General features: G+C 45.1%; 1 protein-coding gene across 1 annotated transcript in view; it reads left to right on the top strand.

Moving 5' to 3' along the window:
- PKD1L1 (polycystin 1 like 1, transient receptor potential channel interacting) overlaps window positions 1-24,295 on the top strand; it is a 446,216-nt gene that overhangs the window by 20,432 nt on the left and 401,489 nt on the right. Inside the window, exon 2 of the mRNA XM_029587088.1 lies at window positions 14,833-14,956. Within this exon, the coding sequence (XP_029442948.1) occupies window positions 14,833-14,956 (124 nt within the window). The remainder of the gene's footprint in view (window positions 1-14,832; window positions 14,957-24,295) is intronic.

Here is a 24,295-nt window from a genome sequence, read left to right as displayed (position 1 = left end):
CAGGATTGGTATGGACCCTCTGGTCGGACCCAGAGAGCGCCTGCCACCAGGAGGCGGAGCACGCAAGGAGACAGAGGCTAGCTGGAGCTTCAGGGGTTTCCGCAGGTTGAGCCCTTGGGTACCCAGACCTCCTGGACTTAGGTGGGCCTCTGGTGGTCTCCCAGAGAGGTAGTGGAGGGGTGTGCCCACCACGAGCAAGGGTCCACGGCTGATGCAGAGAGGATGGATTAGACCTGAGCTGGTCTTGCCTCATGGAGGCAACAGTTCAGGAAGGTTCTCCGGGTGAAATAGGCAGCGCCTGTGGTCTAGTCAAGTGAAGGCCACAGCTGGGTTCCAAGCAGGTTGGTCGAATGGTCACAGTAGGCCAGAAGAGGGTATCTGAGTGAAGCGCAAGGGTCAGAGCCAGAGTATCAGTCCAAGAAAGGTCTAGGCAGCAGGCAAGAGAATGGTCAAGCAGGCAGTGGTCATTTCCGGGCGGCAGATGAGAATGGTCAGGCAGGCAGAGGTCAGTACGAAAGGACAGTCCGGAGAGGTACTAACTGAAAGAAACGGGAACACACGGAGCCACTGGGAACGGAAGGCACAGGAACACGGAGACGCTGGAACAGGAGAAGCTGGAACACGAAACACTGGAACGCAAGGCAAACTAATACACCAATGGTGTTGACCCGATTGCCAAGGCGAGGTCCTGGGGACAGGGCCTCGCCTTAAGTAGTGGAACTATGTGACGTCATCGGGAGGCGCCCCCATGGGTTTTCCCGCCTTGGGCCCTTTAAAGGGCTGCATGTCGGCTGCATGCATGCCTAGGGGCGTGGCCGAAGACTCTGATGACGCGGAGCCCTGACGGAAGCTCTGCCGTGAGGCCTGTGAGGAAGATGGTGAGTGGGGTGCCTGAGGATGCCGTGAACTGGCTGCGGTCGCAAGTGAGGGGTGCCCGGAGCTGGTTGAAGGAAGTGTGAGGTGAGCAGGCTCGGCCGCGGTGCCAACGCGGCCGGGAAGCGCAACAGATCCAGGGTTGACTACTTACAACCAACCGAGCTGCTGAATTTTGTATTACTTGCAATGTTCTAAGATAGGAGACTGGAAGGTCTAAATATAAGGCACTGCAGTAATCTAATGTAGATAAAACAAATGTCTAGACTAAAATAAAAAATTTGTTATGGTCTAAAATCCATCTTAAGTGATGCATCGTTCACAGTTTAAAATAACCAGATCTTAAAACAGAGCTTAACTGAGGTAGGAAAGACAATTGAGGGTCAAATATGAAACCTACGTTCCTAACAACAGTTTTAAACTGAACTGAAATATTTATGTATGTATGTATGTATTTATTTATTTATTTGTAGAGTTTTATATACCGTTATTCGGTAGAGCCATCATAACGGTTTACAAAATATGCAATTATCATATAATAAAATGCAGTTAAAAGTAATTGTGAACAGTAGAGTTTTGAGAACAATATATGTTTTTTCTTAGTAGTTGAGAAACAAATATTAAAATATTTGGAATTACTTAGCTGGAGAAGACTTATCTGGCTAAGTTTAGGAGCAGGTCTAACTTATCCAGATAAGTCTGAATATCGCTAGTTATCTGGTTAAGTTATTTTGATAAGTTGTGCCACCCAGTTATGCCCACTGCTAAGTCACTACTTATCTGGCTAAGTGGCATTCAGCGCAGTTTGAATATCAGGGCCTCTATGCATAATTCCCACCCGGACCATTTTTACATTTTGTAGTATCGCACTTGAATTGCTACCTTGGTTAAGTGGGTGTGAAGAAAATGCCCTTTGAATTTGGATTTTAGCAGTAGTTATTCATCTTTCCAAACCCAAGCTCAAGGCGAGTTACAGTTAGGCAGAGTAGTCATTTCCTGCTCCAGAGGATTACAGTTTCAGGGCCCGATTTACTAAGGCTTTTCTGCATCTTTGGGAAAAAAGGCTTGGTAAATGAGGCCCTAAGTTTGTACCTGGGGCAATGGAGGGGGAAGTGATTTGCCTAAGGTCACGAGGAGCATCAGTGGAAGAAGCAGGATTTGAACTCTGGTTTATCTGGATCTCAGTCTGCTGTGCTAGTTATTAGGTTACTCTTCCATGCCATCTTTTAAGAACATAATAAGTACCAGGCTGTATCAGACCAAGGTCCATGGAGCCCATCATCCTGTCTCCAACAATGGCCATTCCGGGCCACAAGTACCCTGCAGACCTCGTGAAGTAGACTTTTTTCCTCTTACTTGTTCCCTGGTATAGCAATAGTTTTCTTTAGTCTACCTGGCTGCTAATGTTTTATGGACTTTTCCCTCTCTTGAATGCCTCTCAGAAACCACTTCCAAAGCATTCAAGTAGCGGTGAGATGATGGGCTACAGAGGAAGGGGAGGTGGGAGACTGAATGCTGAGCAGTTTTTGGCCTTTCAATTGAATTGTGACCAGGATCATGTAAAGCAGATTTTTATGGGGTTACTCTTTACAAATCTGATGAATGTTTAGAGGTGCAAGATTTCTGGATTGCTAAGGTTCCTTCCTCTGGAAATGTTTCAGGCATGCACATACATTAATTGTATGAAAACACTGTAATCTTTACCACTGACTCATGAGGACATTTATGCCGACATTAGATGGTGTTGTCATAAGCTAGCAATCAATAACTACCCGATCATGTCCTTTATTTATGCATTTGTAAGCACGTTTAGGCTTACAAGAATTATTACAAGAATTTTTTATCAGCATAATACAATAAATTCAGTGACATGCTTGGTAGGAGGAAAGGCTGCAGGTGTCAGGTGCAAAGCAGCAGCTCACTCATGGTCACTCATCGAGTGGTGGAGATGAGATTCGGACCATGCACATCCCAGAACTTGCTGTGCTACAGGGAGAACGGCTAAAAGTATGTGCTTACTTTACCTGGATTTAAACAGGAATTCCCGAGGGTCTCTTGAGGTTGGCAGAGTAATCCACGTGCGTATCTTTGCAGTTTCAAATTATTATACATGCACTTTTCTCTCCTTACTCTGTCTGTAGAAATAGCGCAGGCAAACTAAAGTACATTGGTAGTTTTGTACCCATGCACCTCTAGTGAATTTCCAAAGGGAAGTTATCTGGGTAGTTTCCCTTTCAACATCCGCTACAAGGCACATGGGTGCAAAGCACAGCTGCATAATTTGCTACGAGGCAGCGCAGTGAAAATTGCCCCCATAATGAAGTGAGAATTTTGCAGTGTTCGATGGGATGGAGAAGATAGTGAAGTGGAAAAGGCTGGTGCTGTTGAAGTCAGAGGAGGTGAATGATGTGACTGTCTCCCTACGTGGGGTTACTCTCACAATGAAGGGGGATTGGGAGCATGGCTTTTTCCTTTAGAATGTACTGGATTAAAACTTTTTATTAAAAAAATTGTAGTTGCCAGATCCAGATTCTGGATTGCGGTGGTAAAAGCCAGAGGTGGAATAGACAGATGTGATTCAGAGATCTAATTTAGACAGCAGGTGGATACGAACATTCCACTTCAGATGTGGGTGTTTGGGTGCACTGACGGGTAAATAACTGATGCTCCCTATCTGCCCAGACACGTTTGTTGTCCTCCAAAGTTGACGTAAGAATGCAGAATCTATTGCTTTCTATTCTCAAGGATTATTTATTAAGCCTCACACGGGCATGCTAGCCTGACGTTTCACTCAAGAGACTGTGAATCTAATATTGCCTTTTATCAGTGGAGACAGAATGGTTACCAAGCGGAACAGGAAAGTTAAACAGTGTCTAAATACAAAGACAAACCTGATGGAGGACAACGAATATCTTCATGATTAAAAAAAAAAAGAAGAAATTATATGAGTAAGGCTTTTTGAGAGGGGGGGGGGGGGGGGGGGTGGGCAGGGAAGACATTGGGATTTTGCAAGCCAGGCGGCCCGATGGGGGCTCAGAGATGTCAACGGCTCTACTTCTTGCCGCTGCTGCTCCTGCCAGAGCTGGTAGCTGCGGTGGCCCGGCAGTTTCGGATCTGAATTCTCGTCTGCACAATCACAGAAGGTGGAAGCAGCGAGAGGTCCCCACTGAGTTCTGTGGCTTGCAGAGTTAAAATTTTCAATCCTGGGTACGAGCTGAAGTGATCTTGTCCATGGCATGTGGCATTAATGTGAGACAGCTGTCTGGGGCAATAGTTAGAAGGTGAAGGCATCTAATGGTGCAGCAAAGGTAATTATCTGGTGATGGCCTGCCATCAAAGTCACTAGGGCTATTAGAAAACAGAATTTAAAAGCAGACAATAAAACCCGTTAGTTTCAATATTTTTTACTTGCTTTTTTTTTGTTTCTTAACTCTCATAACAATGGAAAGATTCAGCAGTCATTTTCTGTCAGGTAATGACTTTGGAATCTGGCCACCAATTGCCTGGTGATATACTTGCCAGTTTCTTGTTTGTCACAGTACAGGTAGATTAAATCACAATCATTGGGGCTGATGTAATAAGCTGCGTTTTAAAGCTGCGCACTGAACATACAAGTTAAAAATGCAGTAAGCTAATGGTATGCCAACACATCGGGAGTTAAAAAGTGTGCAGAAAGAAAATGCTTTTGCTAACACACAAGCATGATTTATTACATAAAATCCCGACTACATGTCCTGCCACCGGACTTCCAGCTTCTGCCCATTGACTAAAACTAGAGCTGGAAATGTTACTCTACCTCGAACTAGGTATTAAGTTTCCAGCACTAAGAAAACAGTACAGGAGGAAATCCATGGGATTTTCATGAGAAGGTACTACCCTTTACACACACATTGTCGTGAACACATTTTTGTTGTGCAAAACTCCTTGCTGCATTGGCAGTAAAGCTTGTAGCAAAAGATGTGCACACAACTGTGGGTTAAACTGTGCGCTCTGCCGAGTGCACCTTATTATATCAGTTCCATTGGTAAGAGGTAGGGGGCCGGAAGTATTAGGGATTTTCCCTATAGACACAAAATGGATGTGTGTATATACTTATTGTTTATTTAATCAATAAAATGTGGTTACACTCATCTCATAAGAAGATATCAACACATGGTACAACAATTAAAATAAGTTTTACAAACCAACCAATCCAGTGTTAAGACTGCTAAATAACCCTGATCCAGTCATACAGCCAAGACTCAATCACCTTGCTTCCCTTACAACAACCCATCCTATTCCCCTACATACCATCCTCCACAATTCCAGTAAACTTTACTATTCATTAACTCTACATTCACCACTACCAAACCAGTCAAGCCTCGTAATCTGTCCCTTATTCTGCCAGGTGAAAAGCCATGTTTTGCTGACTTTCTAAACTTGAAATAGTTCCCTTCCAATCTCATTTCTAGCATGGTAGAGTCTCATCTCCTTAAGCATAGGTAATATTTTGTGATGATCACAAACATCTTATTGGGTCATACTGTTTTAATACTCTTGATAAATAATTTGGTATACCAAAATGTATTTAATTATCAGGACCAAAATCTTGAACAAAGGAGGATCCAAGATAGCTGCCTTATAGCGAGACATGTGATGTCTGTTCTTCTTAAGTTTGGATTATTTTGCCTTTAATCTTTTTACCTATGGGCTGCAAAAGAAAGGGAAACCCAGGACTTTCCTTGTGGCCTGGACAGCCCTTTCCTCCTTGGAACTGATGGATGCTCACATAGTTCGAGGTGCAAGTTTGCTGGGGAAGATACTTTTGGAGAGTACAGGAGGAGAAGTTGAGCTCCTGTTTCTCCTAGGCTTAGAAACATCCCTGAGCCCAGCTCTCAGAATGACACTGAGAGACCCAGCCTTCGATTATGCGCCGGAGTTGAATCTGGTGCAGTCGCTGACGGAAGTCGTCATTGCTGCTGTGCTGGAGTCAGGGAGCACAGAGGCCCGTGCTGAAGGCTTGTTTTCTTAAGGGTAGATTTTAAAAAATTGCGCGATCGCGTACTTTTGTTTGCGCACCAGGCGCAAACAAAAGTACGCTAGATTTTATAAGATACGCGCATAGCCGCACGTATCTTATAAAATCCGGGGTCGACGCACGCAAGGAGGTACACATTTGTGCAACCTGCGCGCGCTGAGCCCAGCGCGCGCTGCCTATTCCCTCCGAGGCCACTCTGATTTCGGAGCGGCCTCGAAGGGAACTTTCCTTCGCCTTCCCCCCACCTTCCCCTCCCTTCCCCTACCTAACCCACCCCCCCGGCCCTATCTAACCCCCCCTTACCTTTATTCCACGATTTACGCCTGCGAAAAGCAGACGTAAATCTGCGCACGTCGACCGGCTGCCCTGCTCCGTGTTCCGGTCCCGGGGGCTGGTCCGGAGGCCACAGCCACGCCCCCGGAACGCCCCTGGGCCGAAACCACGCCCGCGTCGCCGCCCCCAAAACGCCGCGTCACGCCCCGAAACGCCACGTCATTCGGCCACGCCCCCGACACGCCCCGACATGCCCCTTTTAAAAAACCCCGGGACTTATGCGCGTCCCGGGGCTCTGCGCGCGCTGGCGGCCTATGCAAAATAGGCGCGCCGGCGCGCGAGGGCCTTGCGCGCGTAAATCCACCCGAATTTACACGCGCAGGGCATTTAAAATCTGCCCCTTAGTGTTTAGACAGGTGGATCCAGAACAAGTGGGTTATGCACCTCTACCAGCAGATGGAGATGGAGCAAAGCTGATATCACAGTATATATACCCCTGCAGTGACATCAGCCCACTCGTATTCTCAGTCTCCAGCAGATGGTAGACATGCGTCTTCCTACTGGGGATTGCTTAAAGTTTTCAGAAGGAGAAAAGAAGAGAGAAAATTAATTTTCCCCACTCTCCTGTGGTGGTATCATATGGTCCCTAGCTCAGTTGAGAATTTCTGAGGTGATATATATTGGATTTTCCCTCAGATGAGTGCCTTGGTCAGGTAGTTGGTTTTCAGCCAGGTGGACTTAACTGTAAAAAACAGCTGAAAGGAAAGTGGGTACAGGAAAAAGAGAGCGGCGGTAACAGTATATGCCCTCTCCCCCCACAGCCAGAATGGGCTGAGCTCAGGTAAAGCAAAAAAAAAAGAACAGAGAAGGAGGTTTTTTTTGTAGGAATTCCTCCTTCCTCCGGTCTCTATGCTTGGTGCACCGATCTGACATTCGTTCCCACCTCTGAGGGAGTTTAGGGGATGTGGGCAGCCTGGCAGGTTAAGCAACCTTTTTGGGCTAGGCCCCGCTCTTAGGCTTATCACTGTGCGCTGCGTGGTAGGCCGTGGAGGCTTTTTCAAGTGTTTTTCATGCGCATTAGGCTGGCCTCTTCAGGATCGTCAGTTTGTGAGAGTACGTCTGGCTGTGCATCAGTTATGTGCCCAGTTTTTGGACGCTTAGTTGGGCACCTGCTTGGGTGTCCAGTTGGTAGCAGTGTATATTTGAGGCACGTGCTTACTTATACACACAATCTGAGCGGCATTGAGGGCACTCAGTTTTTGGGCCCTATCTAGGCACAGAGTTGTATGCTTAAATTTTGATGCCTCAGTTTTGGACGCCTATTTTTTGCAGTGCAAATTCAGCTGTTAAGCTTGCCGGCCATGGAGCCCTGTGACCAACCTTACTTAACCCCACCACAGCAGGAACTGGCCCGGGCTCCTTGGCAGCAGTAGGGAGCCGCTGCAGACACCAGCCTCCGTCCCGGCCCTCCTCGTGGCTGTGAGCCGCCAGCCGACATCACCTACTGCTCCCCTCGCCACGGCAAGGATGCTGCCGACCTCTTCCTGCATGGGACTCCCCTAGGCGTGAATGCGCGCCGCCTCCTGAGTTTTAAAGGGCCTGCAGCAGGAAAACACCTTCGGCCCTCTTCAATGATGTCAGCCCTCCTGGGCTATTTAAGGATGTACCCCGCTTCCAGCCTTTGCCTTGGCAACAGGTCTCCTTACTCCTGGTAAGCTGTGAGTTGTTTGTTCCTGAGTTCCTGCCTTCCTGAGTTCCTTGCCTTCCTCCTTGCTTTGTTGGACCTCCTTGGCTTGACCCCAGATCGGATACTGACCACGAGATACACCGCCTGCCTCGACCCCTGGCCTGGAATCTGACATTGAGATATGTTGCCTGCCTCCTTCATTCACAGAGACCCCTCATAAGTCCAGCTGACCCCGGCACCCTAGGGCTCAACCAAGGGGAATGTGGGCTGGTATTGGTGAAGGTCCTATGGGGTCTCTGCCTGTTCCCAGGCTCGCCTGTCGATGGTGGGGACCTGTAGGGCTCCACCATCAGATTAAGGGTCTGCCTACTCAACAACAGCTGGATGCACAACTTTCATTCACCTGTTAAAGCGTACTGACAGACTGATGGTGCCTATAGCTAAGAAACCTAAGCACCTTATCCTCGGTACTGCTTGTCATATTCGGACATCTCAGCCTGGCATTCCCTCTAACTTGTGCCAGCGCTGCTTGGAGGCTTAGGGAGAATTGCCTTCATCTGATTTTACTAAGCCTGGTTCTTCCCAGCCTGATGTGGGCTTGGATAAAGGTGTGTCAGAAGGGGCGCCTGACTTTGGAACTCCCCTAACTGGTTCATCAGCAGGGGAAGGTAGATCAGTGGGCACAGGACAGGTGCCTCCTGGATTTGGCATGGATCCTTCTGCCTTTTCTTGGATGGAACGTTTTCAAGGATTGCAGTCCTTTCTTCAGGCGCAGTCCTTGGCCCCGACCGATCTCGTCAGATCAGTCGCAAGTGGTGACCTCCCTCATGCCTGGTGCTGCAATTAAGTATTGAAGTACATCTAGATCGCGGCTGGTCTTCCCAATAGGGACTTGGATGATATTGATGATGAAACCAATCCTTACTCCCTGGAGGATGGAAAAATTCCTCCGGGATTGGAACTGTATAGGATTATATTGCAGTTCTTTCATAGAGATGAGCTACCGGCTCTGATTTCCCAGACATTAAAGATGCTGGGAGTCCCTGGGGCTGAATCCATGTCTGAGCCAAAGAAAGATCCCGTTTTGATTTCTTTGAGTAAAGCCTCTTGTTTTTTTCCCTGTTATGGAGGCCATCAAGAATGGATTGATTTTGAGTGGGGTGTCCTGGAAGCTAATTTCAAAGGGGCATGAGTCTTGGAAGGATTGTACTCCCCTGGATCGAGCTGCGAAAAAGCAATTACGTTTTCCGAAGATGGATGCGCTTGTGTGTGCCGTCACTAAGCAGATCACTATCCCCATAGAGGGAGGAGCGGCATTGAAGAATGTGCACGATAGGAAGATTGAGGCCATCTTTAAACAAGCATTTGAAGCAGTGGTAATGACTTTGCAGATAGATTCTTATTGTTCCCTGGTGGCTCGCTCCTGTTTACTTCTCTCTAAGGAAGTTGAAAGAATCTGGTGTGAATTCCAGAGCAGACATGGAGCCAGCAGCCACTTTTTTGGCAGATGTGGGCTGCAATTTGGTTCACACTTCAGCCAGAGGGGTGGCTTTGGTAATCGTGGCCAGGTGTCAGTTATGGCTCATGCGAACTCCAAGTCTAACCTTATGAAGTTACCCTTTAAAGGTTTGCTCTTGTTTGGGAGCGAGTTGGAGAAACTGGCCAGTAGGTGGGGCGAATCCCCAGTTCCTCGGTTGCCGGGGAATAAGAAGCAGACCACACTCCTTTAGCTCCACTACCCGAGCCTGCGCCCTGTCTGAATAAAGATGTGCCAACCCACCCCTGGGAACAGAAGATAGGGGGTCACCTCTCTCTCTTTTATCAGAGGTGGGTCAAAGTTACATCAGACCAGTGGGTCCTAGAGGTGATATGAGATGGATATGCCCTGGAGTTTTGCATTGTTCCTCAGGACGTGTTCATGGTGTCTCCCTGCCATTCCCCACAGAAGAGGCAGGCAGCGGAGTGTATATTGTCAAGGCTCTTCAGTCTGAGGGCTGTGGTTCCAGTGCCCATGTCTCAAGAAAATATAGGCCGATATTCCATTTATTTCGTTGTGCCCAAGAAGGAGGGCTCTTTTCATCCCATCCTGGATCTCAAAGGGGTCAACCGTCATTTGCGGGTGACTCATTTTTGCATGGAAACCTTGCACTCTATGATAATGGCTGTGCAGTCAGGGGAGTTTCTGACATCCTTGGATCTGTCCGAGGCAAACCTGCATATTCCCATCTGGCTAGAATATCGTTTTCTGCTATTCACAGTTTTGGGATGTTGTCATCAGTTTCGAGTGCTGCCTTTTGGTCTGGCTACTGCACCCAGAACTTTTTCCAAGGTTATGGTGGTGGTGGCAGCAGAGTTGAGAGAGGACGGGATTCTGGTACACCCGTACTTGGACGACGGGCTGATTTGGGCCAAGACTCTGGAATAGAGCCTCCTGGTGTCGCGCAAGGTGATACCCTTGATGCAGGAGCTTGGTTGGGTGGTGAATCTGGCTAAGAGCAGTCTTCAGCCATCTCAGTCGCTAGAGTATCTTGGTGTTCTCTTTGACACAAAGCAGGGCAAGGTGTTCCTGCTGGAGGGTTATATTCAGAAGCTGATGGCGCAGGTGCATCTGTTGTTGAACACAATATGTCCGACAGTGTGGTCCTATCTACAGGTACTTGGATTGATGGCGGTGACCCTGGAAGAGGTGCTGTGGGTGAGGGTGCATATGCATCCTCTTCAGCACACTCTGCTGTCTCGTTGGAGCCCACAATCTCAAGACTATTTGATTCGGCTTTACCTGCCGATTGAGGTCTGCACTCACCTGCAGTTGTGGTTAAAGGCGGATCATCGAGAAAAGGGGTTTCCCTAAACTCACCAGACTGGCTGATATGCATGACAGATGTGAGCCTCCAGGGTTGGGGGCTCACTGTCAGGAGCTGACAGTGCAAGGGCGCTGGAGTCCAGAAGAGTCTCTCTAGAGCAGCGGTTCTCAACCGGTGTGTCACGGCACACAAGTGTGTTGTGAAGCACCGGCAGGTGTGTCGCGCACCCGCTGCTCTTCCCCCCCTTTCACCTCAGTGAGACGAACACTGCTGCCGTTCCTGCCCAGGCTATCAGCACATTCAAGCCCTGAGGGGAACGGCAGCAGTGTTTGTGGAAGCTGACGTTTTCTTCTTCCTGCCCCTGTGACCCGGAAGAAGAAGTGATGTTTACCGGGCACGCGGGAAGAAGAAAAGGTTATGCATGCATGCTGCTGCTTCAGAAATTGCATTTGATGCTGGCTGGCCTCTTTGCCAGGGCCTGCAGGAGTACGGCTCCGACCTCTCCTTCTTTCGCTAGCGCAACACCAACAAGAAAATATAAAATTAATAATAATAATCAAACTGCAAAAAACAAAATAGGCTGGGGTGGGGAGAAAAGCATAGAATAATATTCTCAGCTGATTGCTCTGTGCCATGATCGATTGCAGCACAAGCAAACAGCTGAGTGTTGCCTTCTTAGCGCTGTGGGGCTGGGGAGGTCACTCCTGCTGCAGTTTCCAGCCTGTCAGGACTCTGCTTTTAATAGCAGCATACCAGCTACCTTGTGCTGTAGTTGCTATGTGTGATGTGGGTGGGGGTGAGTGAGACAGAGAGTGAGCCAGCATGTGTGTAAGTGTATGAGAGAATGTGTGTGTAAGTAAGAGAAATGTGTGAGAACAAGAGACTGCTCAGGAAAGTCACTGGTGTGTGTGAGAGAAAAAGATTGGTCAGGGATGTGACTGGTCTGTGTGTGTGTGTGTGAGAGAGAGAAAGAGATTGGTCAGGCAGATGACTGATGTGTGTGTGTGAGAGAGAGATTGATCAGGCAGGTGACTGGTGTGTGTGTGTGAGAGAGAGAGAGATTGGTCAGGCAGGTGATGTGTGTGTGTGTGTGTGAGAGAGAGAGAGAAAGAAAGAGAGATTGGTCAGGGACATGCCTGGTGTGTGTTTGTGTGTGAGAGAGATTGGTCAGGCAGGTGACTGGTGTGTGTGAGACAGAGAGAGAGATTAGTCAGGCAGGTGACTGGTGTGTGTGTGTGTGAGAGAGAGATTGGCCAGGCAGGTGACTGGTGTGTGTGTGTGATAGACTAGTCATGGGCCCTAAGGAAGAAGAGCGTGAGGATAGAGCTTCAGCAACCCTTGCTGCTTCTGGTATGTGCTATTGGCCTACAGGGGAAAGGAGAAGGAGAGTTACAGGAGAGGGTAAGTAAAGGTGGCTTTTTAAGTTTATCTTTCTTGATTGACTGCCATTTTAATTGTTAGGTTTTATATGATGTGTCTGCTGATAGAAATATTTTATTGGTGCTTGGAGAATTTTTAATGATTGGATGTTCCATTTATCAGTTGTTTTGAAACATATAAAATAATTCTAAATCTAGAATATAATAAAGTTCTTGTGGAATATATAAATAGAAATGTGGAGACAAAAACTGAACTGGAAACAGCAAGAAGCCAAACTCTGTATGCAGTAAAACAACGCAAAAACAAAAATATTAGCTCTATGGACACTTTATTCTTTATTTGGTGAGGGTCTGTCTGTGTTCTGCGTGTGTGACCCAGCTAAGGGTGTTTTCCAAGCTTGTAGTTTCTTGGTAGGGATCTATAGCAGCTTGGCTTGTTCTGCCTGTTTAGGGCCTGGTGTAATTTTTGCAGTGCTGCCTTTTCATTGGTAGGGTTGTTACTGTTTGAGTTCCATAATGCAGGTGTAACTTTGTGCACATTAGTTTGTGTACATTATTTCATATCCTGGAAGTCTGATAGGTGCTATATTTTTGTTTTGTACAGAATGCAGAGTAGCTTTTTTGGGTTTACATTCCAGTTTCTGTTTCCATATTTGTAATTTGTGGTTTTTCTGTACTTGGTGAAGGTTGATTCTATGTGTGTGACTGAGGTAAAGTAGGCAAACCTTACAGCCTGGCGCCCTCCCCCCAACTGCACTGAGGACTGATGGTAGCAAGCAGAAGATCCATAGGCCACTAGGCATGAGGCCTGGATAGGCTGCAAGGCAAGGTGCAAGGTAAGAGAAGGCCCAGATGCCACAAGGCAAGGTTAGGCCTAGTAGGTTGGAGAGCAAGTTACAAGGTAAAAGCAGGCATGGAGGCCACAAGGCAACATAAGACCTGAGTAGGCCAAAGAGCAAGATACAAGGTAACAGAAGGCCAAGAAGCATGGAACAAAGTAAGCGTGGCCAGGTCAGAGAGCCAAGGGTGACTCCATGAAGAGCCGTAAATAGATTGGACAGGCTGGCTTAAGTAGTTTGGGAACTGCTGAGTCAGGTGGCCAGTGAGGAGATGGCTCAGATAGCCAGGAGCAGATCTCACATTAGGCCTTTGGTGGCGGGGAGGCATCATTGCAGGTAAAAACAGGGCACGGTGAGGCTGCACGGCGAGTGAAACCGTGACATATGATCAAGAAAACTTTATTGTTTTGTTGAGAATTGCTTACCCAGTGTACCAATGTTCATAGAACAATCAAAAACATGTGTGTTCCCCACATCCATTCCTTTAAAAATGTGAACCACCCATTTCCATTGTCTTTACAAATAATAACACTACCATCATTTTCAAAATGAATCCCATGCAAACCACCACCTGACACAGTACTGTGTTTCAAGATCCAAAATACTTCCTATGGTCTCTGCATCAGAGAAAATGTATTGAAGTTCTTCTAAAAATAAATAGTCACATGATCAATCCTTGTACTTATGTCAGTTACACTTGGAATTCTATATCATCAGTTGTTCTCTCACGGATCGGAGCTTCCAATCTTGAATAAGACACCGTCTTCTCAACATGTGTTAATGATGCCGACAGTACTACCTCCCTTTCACAAACCAGGGAAATGATCAGTTATATTCATCTGGCTAACTACAGGACAGTTAAATAATTGTCTTAGACTTATAAGGCTGAATATTGGTACTTATTGGCTAAGTTAGCTAGATATGTAGCTCTGCCCTGCAATGCTCTGTCCCACCCACTTTTCCTGCTGTTTAGCCTGGTAAACAGCCTGCTGAGTGCAGCCAGATATCCAGACAACTCCAATTAGCCACCTAAGCTAAGTGGTATTGAATATCAACCTCAATGTGTCTACCATTCTCATTTAGAAAAGTCTAGTTTTTGAGCTACAAATTTGAGACTCTTCCCCTCATAAAAAAAAAAGCTAATACCATTCATTATTTTACAAGATGTGCATTTTTTTCATAGACTTGTCCAGATAATAAAACAGTGCTTCCCAATTCTGGGCCTGATGAAGCTCACATAGGTCAGGTTTTCAGGCATGACATATATACATATATATTAGAGACCAGGTTAATGTGTATATTAAAGGACCAGGCTTTGACAACCACTGTCTTAAATAATGCTAAACACATTTTTTTGGATAAAATCCCTCCCAGACCATTTGCTCTACCCAAGTTCTGGTTTCAATCTTTGATCCTATTTTTTTTTTTTTGATTGGACAATTAGAGAGCATATTTGGGAACTGAGTAATATAAAAATCAGGGAATAAAGGCATAGGTTATTTTATTATTGTTTTTTTAAAATGTCTTCCTTCAGCTCTGCAGTAGCATTAAACCCTTGCAGGAGAACGCTTGCACATTGTTGGCCGTTTTGGCTGGCACTATGGCTCTGGTTCCATTGCTATTTGCTATAGAATAAATGTCTTTTACGTTTGAGTCTCCTGCCCGGTGGGGATTACAGAGGGTTGGGCATGACATGGGTGACAACCCATCAATTTCAGGGAGGCAGAGGAAATGAATGTTGCTATTCTTGTGACCCCTGCCAGCTGAAGAAGCAGTGCTGGGTGTAATCTTGGAGGAGACTATCTCCAGCCCTCCTGACTGGGCATGCTGGTTCAGGTGGGGGATATATTGCTGGGTTTTTTTTTTTTTTTTTTTTTTGGGGGGGGTATTTCTTTTTAATTCAATGTTTCTCTTATTTACCTGAATGGATCACTCAGTGCCATCTTTTCTTGTTTTTTAGGGGCCTCCTGGTATTTAGGCTGTTACAGGGCAGACACTTTGGAGCTAGAGGATGTACTACACCAGGGTAGAGGTGATGATGGCATCATCCTCCCTACATGTTCCAAATTTTGTCTCCAAAAGGGGTAAGATGTCTCTTATAGGATTTCTTTTTCTCCTTGTGATGTACGTTTTTTAAGCGTCCTCAAGGGTTTCCTTGGAGGAATGAGGGCTATTGCAAGCAAACACTAATATTTGAACAGTAAAGAAAGACATGTTGGGAGTAGGTAAGAAATATTTATTTTTATTTATTTATTTATTTAACGGTTTTATATACCGACATTCATCAAAGATATCACATCGGTTCACAGCGTAACAAGAAACTAGTGCCAGTGGCGGCGCTTTACATCGAACAAGTTTAACATAATACAGTTAAAAAATATTGGAACATAATAACTAGAGCATGAGGAAAGGTAGGGGAAGTAAAACATTAAACTAAAATTAGAATAACATGATTACAAGATGGTAAAAGAAGAGAAAAAAGGGGGGGAGAAGTGACAGAAGAATAAAATTAGATTAGTGAATTATTGTAAGCGAAGATTGCAGGTATATACAAAATGTACAATTATAGGGAATAATATAAAATAACAATAGTTCAGGGAAGGGGTGAGGTGAGAAGGGGGGGGGAGAGGTAGGGAATGGAGGGGGGAAGGGTAATACAGAAGGGAGGGAGAGAATATGATTTCCAAGGTAATATGATTTCCAAGGAAATGCTGAAGGGTTTGGCATCTGATATACGGTTGTGCATCTAGACTCTATTAGCCAGAAACCTTCAAACCAGCTAATTTGATTAGCTGATTTGCCCTTGGCTGGGGAATGCTACTGAGATTCATGCAGATAATGTAAATCAGTCCCTTTAAACCCTTCTCATATACCTTCAGCCCAGGAAGGGTGCACTGACATAGCAGTGACTGGCGAGATAGGATCATTCTTCTAGTTTGTTCCTGGCCCTTCTGCAGGCAAATTGGCACGTTAGAGATCGAACCTCTTATTGCAGGTGGAGGAGCCTCAGTGGCCCAAAACAAACTGGCACACTCTAAATGGCAACAAGCCTCGGACCTTGCAGGGTTTCTGACATGGACATGGAAGGGATTCATTCCTTTCTCTTCTAATTTGTTTTGCCCATTAATGTGGTGGAGAAGGTGTTTGTGCAGAATCTCAGTCCTGGTGACTCCGCCCCCCCGAACTCCAGCCTCTTTGTTCTTCCATCGCGTCATCATTAGGACGATGTTAATTTCTTTTCTCATCTTCATCGAGCATTTCATTCTTTCTGGATCTTGAATCTCTTTGAGGACAAGTACACTGTTGCAGAAGAAAGGCTGCAGATGTAGGGATAACCTGAATACCGGCAAAGGGGCTTTATAAGATGATTTGTCAGGAATTCGATTTATTTATTTAAACTTTCTAATTACAGGAATCCCTACATGCAGCGCTTATATTTTCAGAGATTTAGGGCTTTATTATTCTAAAATGACTTTTCCTCCATTTTGTGCCAATGCAAAACATCTTTATTGAAAAACTTTATTTGCTACAGAATGATGGAAAGTCCTTTTTGAAGAAGGCTTTGTTGCGCCCATCGGTTGCAGATGGCTGCGACCTCTGATGCTCACCTCTCTTTTCTCTGCACCAACGATTCTCAGAGTCATGGTGATTCTCAGTCATGGCGGCTTCAGCCTGCAAACGCCGCCTTCCCCGGCGTCCCCGGGACAGCATGGGCAATCCTGTCCACCATCTTGAATTGGGGATTACCTGGGGCATGCGCGCATGCACCAGTTCCTCTCTTATTCACATCAAGGCGGGAACCTCAGGGGCATCACCTCCGCATGACATCACCCGCCAGTATATTTAATCCTTCCAGCCTATGCTTCCTATGAGATAGCAAGGACTTCCTTCCTGCTTATTCCACTCCTCTTGGAGACACTTCGCTTCACTACTCTGAACTTGTTCCTGAACTCCTGGACTTAGAACGCTTTAGGTACCCCTCCTCGGGGGCCATGTTACATTCTGGCTTTCCACTCCTCGGAGGGCCTTCTTGCCTGGAGTATCCATCTAACGGTGATTGGGACACTGCCTTGTTCAGCCTTGTGACTACGAATTTCATTTCTACCATCTTGCTGACGGAACCGCCGGTGTACCCCATGCTCATCCCAGGTGACCTTCTTCTACACTTCGGAGTGAGTACCGTCATCTACCTTGCTCTGCTGACCTCCTGCACCTGTCTGATCTACTTGCTGATTCTCGGCGTACCCCGCGCTGCGAGCCACTACCGGATCCACCCTGAGAGGTGTGTCATCGGGAGAGGAGTTCTCTGGCATACCCTGCTCTGCGGGCCACTACCAGGGATATCATCATTGAGCACCCTTACTACTCTGGACTGGGCCTTCATTCCTCTCGGTGGGTATTACCCACGTTCCAGTCTAATAAAATCTCTTTACTTCTGTGTCCGTCTCAGTGAGGCCACGCCTATCGTAATGAGTCCCCACATGGCTCCTCCCTGTGGGTGAAGTCAGCTCTCACTACGATCCAGGGTCCACAACTATACCGGATTATAACAGGCCCTTTATGTTGCTCAGTGTTTGGTTCTTCACCTTCAACACAACCGGCTCTCCCTTGGCATGATACAGTTGAAATACTGCTTGGAGGAAAGGCCTGTCTTAAGTAGGGTAGGAGACTTTCACTATGGTAATGAATTAGACGATTCTGGACATTTTATGCCTTCACAAATTTTTCCTGATCTAAGTCAAACCCTATTTGAAAGTTTGATAGCACATTCAGTCTCAAGTTTTTGTAAATGTTCATGAGCACCATGAGCTAGGCAAAAGAAATAAATAGCAACTCTCTACAATATGTGAAATAGCATTAAAATTCATACAAATTCATCGGAATTCACAGGCTAAGATTTTGGAACTTTGAAAAAATTTGCACAAATTGGAGTCTGTGCACCATTTGAGAACTACATTATTTTCTTATTTCTTATCATTCTTATATATATTTCCTGTTACTATTCCCCACTAATTTTCCTTCATTATACTTTTTTTTATCTTTCCTCATTATAGCGATGATTTTATTCATTGTTGTTCTATCTATTACAGTATTACATTACTCACATTCTATTATTACTATTATGATTCCTTATAAGTACCATGACTATTATTATTGTTGTTGCATTATTCCTACTTCATGTTGATGATGTCATCATTGGTGGTCATACATGTCATACAGCTGAAGGCCTGCATAGTAGCCTGATAGTTAGGCTTAAGCAGTGATAAGCTCCATTGCTGGCTCATCCCACTTAAGAAGGGGGAAATGTAGGGAGATATTGCATGTTTAACCACTGAAAGCACCAAATATGAATCATAATGGCCAAAGTGAGATACAGACAAATATTCTGACAGGCCCCCAAACACTGTCACAGCTAAAGAAAAGAAACGTTGCCCAGATGAGAACTTTAAACCACAACTAAAGGCTGCTTATCAAGATCTGCCTGTTTGTAAGCTCCTGTGCAAATAAAACCAAGGCAGAGGGACAATGCAGCAACTTAAGCTCATAAGCAGAAGTCACAGACTGGCCAAGGGAAATCCAGAGGTCAGAGGGATCCCCACCCTTGGAAGAAGGAGGAGTATTCTGAAAAGGAGAAATCGCTGACACTGTCATACAACTTGGCACACAGACGTGGCAGGACCCCCCGCGAAGAAAAGGGGAAGGGGAAAAGACCTGCAATGCGGCAAAGATCCTCCACCCACTTCATGATTTATGCATGAGTTTATGTATATTTATCCGCTGGAAAGTATAAGATGGGAGCAAGTAGAAAGAAAAGGCAAACCCAAAGCAGCCCCAGCAACCCCTGCTACCGAGGAGAGAGAAGACTAGGTGTTACCAGGAGAATGGAGAGAGGAGACACCCTGCCTAGGGTCAGATGGTGGCACGACATCTGATGTGGTGAGGAGCCAAGAGCAACCTGGCAGCTATGCCAGTACCAGATCCAGAAGCAAGCCTAATCCCCTACCCACATTCTCCAGACCTCCAGCCAGAGCCTGCTTCAGAGGTAAACAGGGAAATCACCTGACGTTGGGACCAGGGTTTAGTAAGTTAGCCATAAGTATTAATATATTAGGCAGGCTAAGGTTTATGATATGTTTGAAACCACCCATAGTACAGAACTTTGTTTAGGGCAAACTGGTGCTTAGTGGCCAGGATATTAGAGACAAGAATTGTTGTTATGTTCTAAATGTTAAATCCTGCCAAATCTGATAAATAAAAGTCTAATTCTGAGGAGAACATGTTGTCTTTTCCTGAACTTAGGATCGTGAAGTCGGAGGGGAACAGGAAGTGACCTGTGGCAGAAAGGTCCCTGCACCCCTAAACTTACTTACAGGGCCTTCAAGAACTGGTTTGTTAGCAAATGCTGTGTTTCCAAATTCACATGGACCTTGGATATACCTACTCAGCAGGAGTTCAGAATTGCCAAATTTCTGTCTTTTAGTGGGAAAATTTTCTGTCATTTTTTCCCTTTCAAATGTGTTAACAATAGTATATGTGCCAAGATGAAAAGAAAAATCTATTGTAAATCCTGACCTTTATCTAGGTATTACTATACCGGAGTACGTGTATTAGGGGTGAGGGGCGCTGGTGTACATCTAACAAGGTGGATAGACATGCGGAAGAAGTGATGCCAAGGAACAAAAATATAAACTGATCTGGCTCAGTTTTTATTATTCCATTTTTACATGAGTGCTGAAATTTACTAAGCATATATAAACAGCGAGGAAGCTATGAGCAGACAATGTTAAGATATGGAAGACACAAAGAGCAAATGATATTAGCGGAGGAAGTTGAACTGAGCATTCAGGTTCTATATGGGGGGGGGGGGGAGTGTAAGAGGGCTAAGCTGCAATGCACGGTAACATTTACTTTCCTGGAGATCTGTATATTGGGTGTGTGATGTTGATATGCTCAAAAACTGTACTACAACAAAATTAAACTAACTTTTAGTTCTCTTCTTACCATTAAACTTGTCCTTCTGCAAAACACTATTTAAATAAGATTCAGGGTCTCGGTCAATCAGGGCCCCGAAGTGTTTACTGTACAAGAAAGAGGGTTTCTGAATGAGACCATAGTACAGAAAAATGCTGTTTCATGAGGTCTGAGTTAGGTATCCCTTTTTATTACCTTAGCTTCAGAGTCCTCTTGAAACAAGGTCTTTGTTTGTGATAGTTGAAGGGGAACAGCTGAGTGGCAGGAAAAAAAAAAAAAAAGGTAATTTTGAGACAAAAAACTCTTTCACAAGCTCTAAAAGAACAAAAGTTTCACTTCAGTAGGGACAGCTCAAGGATCTGCAGGACTGGAGCTGCTTTCATCTCATTGCTAACTGAGCGGGACTCTAAATGATACCGTATATAGATTACAATGCATTCACTTCTTTTTTTATAGTATTATTATTGTCAATCAGCTATTTCAGTGATCAGTCTTACATGTACAGAGCTGTATAAGGTAAAAAGAGAACAAAGAAGACAAAGTATACTAATGTAGCTAGGGCAGAAGCCTGGACAATTGCGGCTACTGCTTACAAACCTGTGAGAATGTAGCCCCTTTTTGTGGTCTGTTACCAATATTCAGAAATCTGGAAATTTGTGGAAATGTTTGCCATAGGTTTTAGCAAGAATTTCCACCTCCTGAAAATAAGAACACTGGAGAAATTCTCCAGTTCTGCAGCATTTAAAAAATATGAGGGGTACTGATGTCAAGTGGGCCAGTACAGGCCAGTAAATGTGACCAGTATTTTCCACTATAGGCAGTGCCACCCCTTCTCCCCAAATGCTCTAGGTACTAGTAGCTTTATTGGAACCCTCTCTGTACCCGCACTAATATTTTTATTTACTTTTTTTATATACCAACATTTGATCTGACATATCATGTTGGTTTACATTCAGGTACTGTAGGTATTTCCATATCCCCAGAGGGTTTACAATCTAAGGGGTGGATTTATCAAAATGCAGTAAGTACCGCATGCGATAGCAAAAGGGGCGTATTTTATGCTAATATAGCATTTATCGCAATTTGCGCTAATTACCTGTGCGAAGAGCTAAGTTAGTGCAAATTGCGATACCATTTCAGATTCTGCGATAAGTGCCAGACCTGTTGTATTTCCTGCATTCAACCACTGGGGGACCATTTTTAATGTGTGTGTGAGAGAGAGAGAGAGAATACTTTTGTCAAAGTTTCTAGAATTTTGACTGGCACCTACTGGGCATGCCCAGCATGGCACTAAACCTGCAACCAGCAGGGGTCCCCCTTCAGTCTTCTTTTTTCTGCGCAGCATCAGCCACGCGGTTAAGGAGTTCTGCAGAGATTCATGACAGGAATTTTCCTCACGGAATTACTGAATACTTTCTTACTCCGCAGGGTTCCCTCCTTCAACTTTTTCAAGCCGCAGTACTCCGGTAAGTTTTTTACCCGTTTTCAGTCGATTTTCATCGAGTTTGGCCCTTGCGGCCTACTGGCCGTCGACCGTACTGCGGCTCAAATTTTTCAAGGCCATGGCGTCGGGGTTCCGTCGGTGCCCAGACTGTAGCCGCACCATGTCCATAACAGACCCTCATAAGGTCTGTGTAATGTGTCTTGGATGTGAGCACGATATCCTGACCTGCACCAAATGTGCCCTAATGACACCAAAGGGTTGCAAGGCCAGAATGGAGAAGATGGAACTTCTCTTCCATGCTCAAACCCCGATGCCGTCCATTGCATCGACGTCGTCTGAACTGGCATCTTCCACTTTGCACCAGCAGTGACCACCGTTTGGTGACCGTCCGGCGTCGACAACTTCTCGGCCTTCAACTACCTCTACTCCCCCTCAGGACCGAGGGGATCGTAGAGAGAAACATCACCATCGACATCGGAAGTCTCAGACCATCGAGGGAGCGAAATCATCGACCTTGCCATCGTCCGAGGCTTGGAGTTGGCCACCCCTGATGCAGACACCGGTGTTATAAGATGCCGTATATTGGGGCATGAAATAAAAGCTGTAATAAATAAATATGGTCTCTCTCCATAGTAGATGTTTCAAGCATTATCTACTCTAGGAACTCCAAGCCCCAGTAATCCGTTAAATAATAGAAATCAAGAATCTTGAAACTTTGACATGTGCAAATATCCTAGCAGGATAATCAGGTACTCCAAGTTATGATATATGAGGATGTTTCATGTAGAAGATGGAAGTTTGGAAATGCACACACGCTTTATTAATGGAAGGAAGAGGCATGGCTAGTTAAACACTAACTGATAAGAGATCCTGCCTGCAAGCCTCTACTTGCACATCTTAAAGCACAAATAACATTAATGACTCTGAAGATTTATATTCCTCAAGTAATGAAAATGCTTGAGTGATCAAGTGTTTTGTGATCCCACTCTTGGTGACCTCTTTTAATAATCTTTAATATTGTAACTAAATATCTTTGCAGTTATGCCATTTGCTTTTAACTATCCCCATCCCCTAGGATAGCACCAGCATGGGGAAAAAAAATGTAATTATGTATGACATTTGAAACCACAAGATTGTAGAGCACATGGTCTGGATGGCTTATGTTACAGCTCATGTGCACTAACACTTTATAATTGGCCACTTGTCTTGCATTCCCTTGGTTTGGCTTTTGTTTATTTTTGAACAAGGTTTGCTTTGGTATGTAAAAACTTTGTTTTGGGCAAGCACTTGAATATGAATTTTTAGGGCCACACTGCACAGGGGTGTCCAATCCATTTACTATTAATTTCTGTTTCACAGCAAGGGCATTCACTCTGTGTAGGGACATTGTGCTGTTTTTTTCTGCAAGAGAAATGGCAAACAAAATGAAAATATGACCAGGCACACACCCAATTAACAAGTATATGTTTGTACAGCGCTGCGTACACTTGTAGCGCTATATAAATGTTTAGTAGTGGTGATAGTAGTAGTAAAGGGGATATAACAAATCAGCTGGCTCTTTAATTAGGCAAGTCCATTGCCATTTAAACATTTAAAGACCATGGTCAAGATCTTATTTATTTATTTCACAATTCTATTCCGTCATTTCCAATATGTTCAAACACACATAATGATAAAATTAACAATACACAGAACAGTTAAAACATCCAACAACAATTTACATATCACAAATATTAAGAATAAAATCTAAATCTATTAAACTTGATTGAACAAGACAGCTTTTACTTTTTTTTGAAACTGCAAATAATTCTGTTCACTACAAATATCGTCTAGCAAAGAATTCCACAATTGAGGTGCAACCATAGAAAATCTTAAAGACTGAACAATGGCTAAATCAAGATCAAAAAGATATGGTCACAAAATTTGGCACCAGAAAAAAGGCACATATTGCTATGTTCTATATCAAGTGCATCTTTTGGAGACTCTTCTTTGGTAACCCCACATAAAAGTGAGTTGCAGTAGTCTAGCTGGAAAAATACCTGTGCATGGATAACTACAGATAACCTTGGATTATCCATGAAAAATTGTAGATGTCACACCTGATGCAACTGAAAAAAAGCACTTTTACAAGTGACAACAATTTGGGCTTCCTTGAACAAAGTAGAGTTGAGTACGATCCCTAAACTGTGGACCTATGTACCGATAGAGAGAACGTTGCCACCTAGAAGAAAAGGTAAAGGCATATCCCGAGCTGGTTTTACCAATTCATGAGACCTCAGTCTTGCTAGAATCGGGTTTGCTCACTCTCATTCAACTCACAGTCTTGGAGGGACCCTGATTCAAGATGGCAATAACATCAGGATCTTCTGTATAAGATGAACAGGCCAGCTGCATATCATTTACCTAAATTTACTAAGAGAAACCAGACTTTTGAAGAATCTTACCCAGGAGAGCCATAAAGATAATGGGGATGGATCCCTGGAGAACTGCACAGGTGGGTGGAGAGATAGATCTCTTCTAGTTTGGCATTTGGAAGGTAAATTTGTGTTACGCCCGTCGGTCGCAGATGGCTGCGACCACTAATGCTCACCTCTTTGCTGCCTTGTCATCTGTTGGAAGAATGGTGGCCTCCACCAACCACCACCGAACTGCCTGGTGTTCCCGGGACAGCGTGGGTGCTGCTGACTGCCATCTTGCCTCAGGGATCACTTAGTCACACGCGCTCGTGCACGGGCCACTTTTGTACATGTCATGGTGAGAACCTCGGGGCATCCCCTCCGGATGATGTCATCTCTGCTGTACTTAAGCTGCTTGGCCCTACCCTTCGACGAGTTAGCAAGGAGTTCTCTCGTTGCTGAATCCGCTCCATCCTTCGGACTTCCTGTTCTAGAACCTGAACTTTGGCGTGAGATGCTTTGGGTACCCGCTTCTCGGGGGCCCTTCCTCGTCTCTCTCCTCAGAGGGCCTTTGCCTTGGACTACTATCTGCTCCAGCTTCCCAGGACCCC

This window comes from Rhinatrema bivittatum, chromosome 2, assembly GCF_901001135.1.
Source record: "Rhinatrema bivittatum chromosome 2, aRhiBiv1.1, whole genome shotgun sequence".
NCBI lineage: Eukaryota > Metazoa > Chordata > Amphibia > Gymnophiona > Rhinatrematidae > Rhinatrema > Rhinatrema bivittatum.
This window is presented reverse-complemented; position numbering and strand designations above follow the sequence as displayed.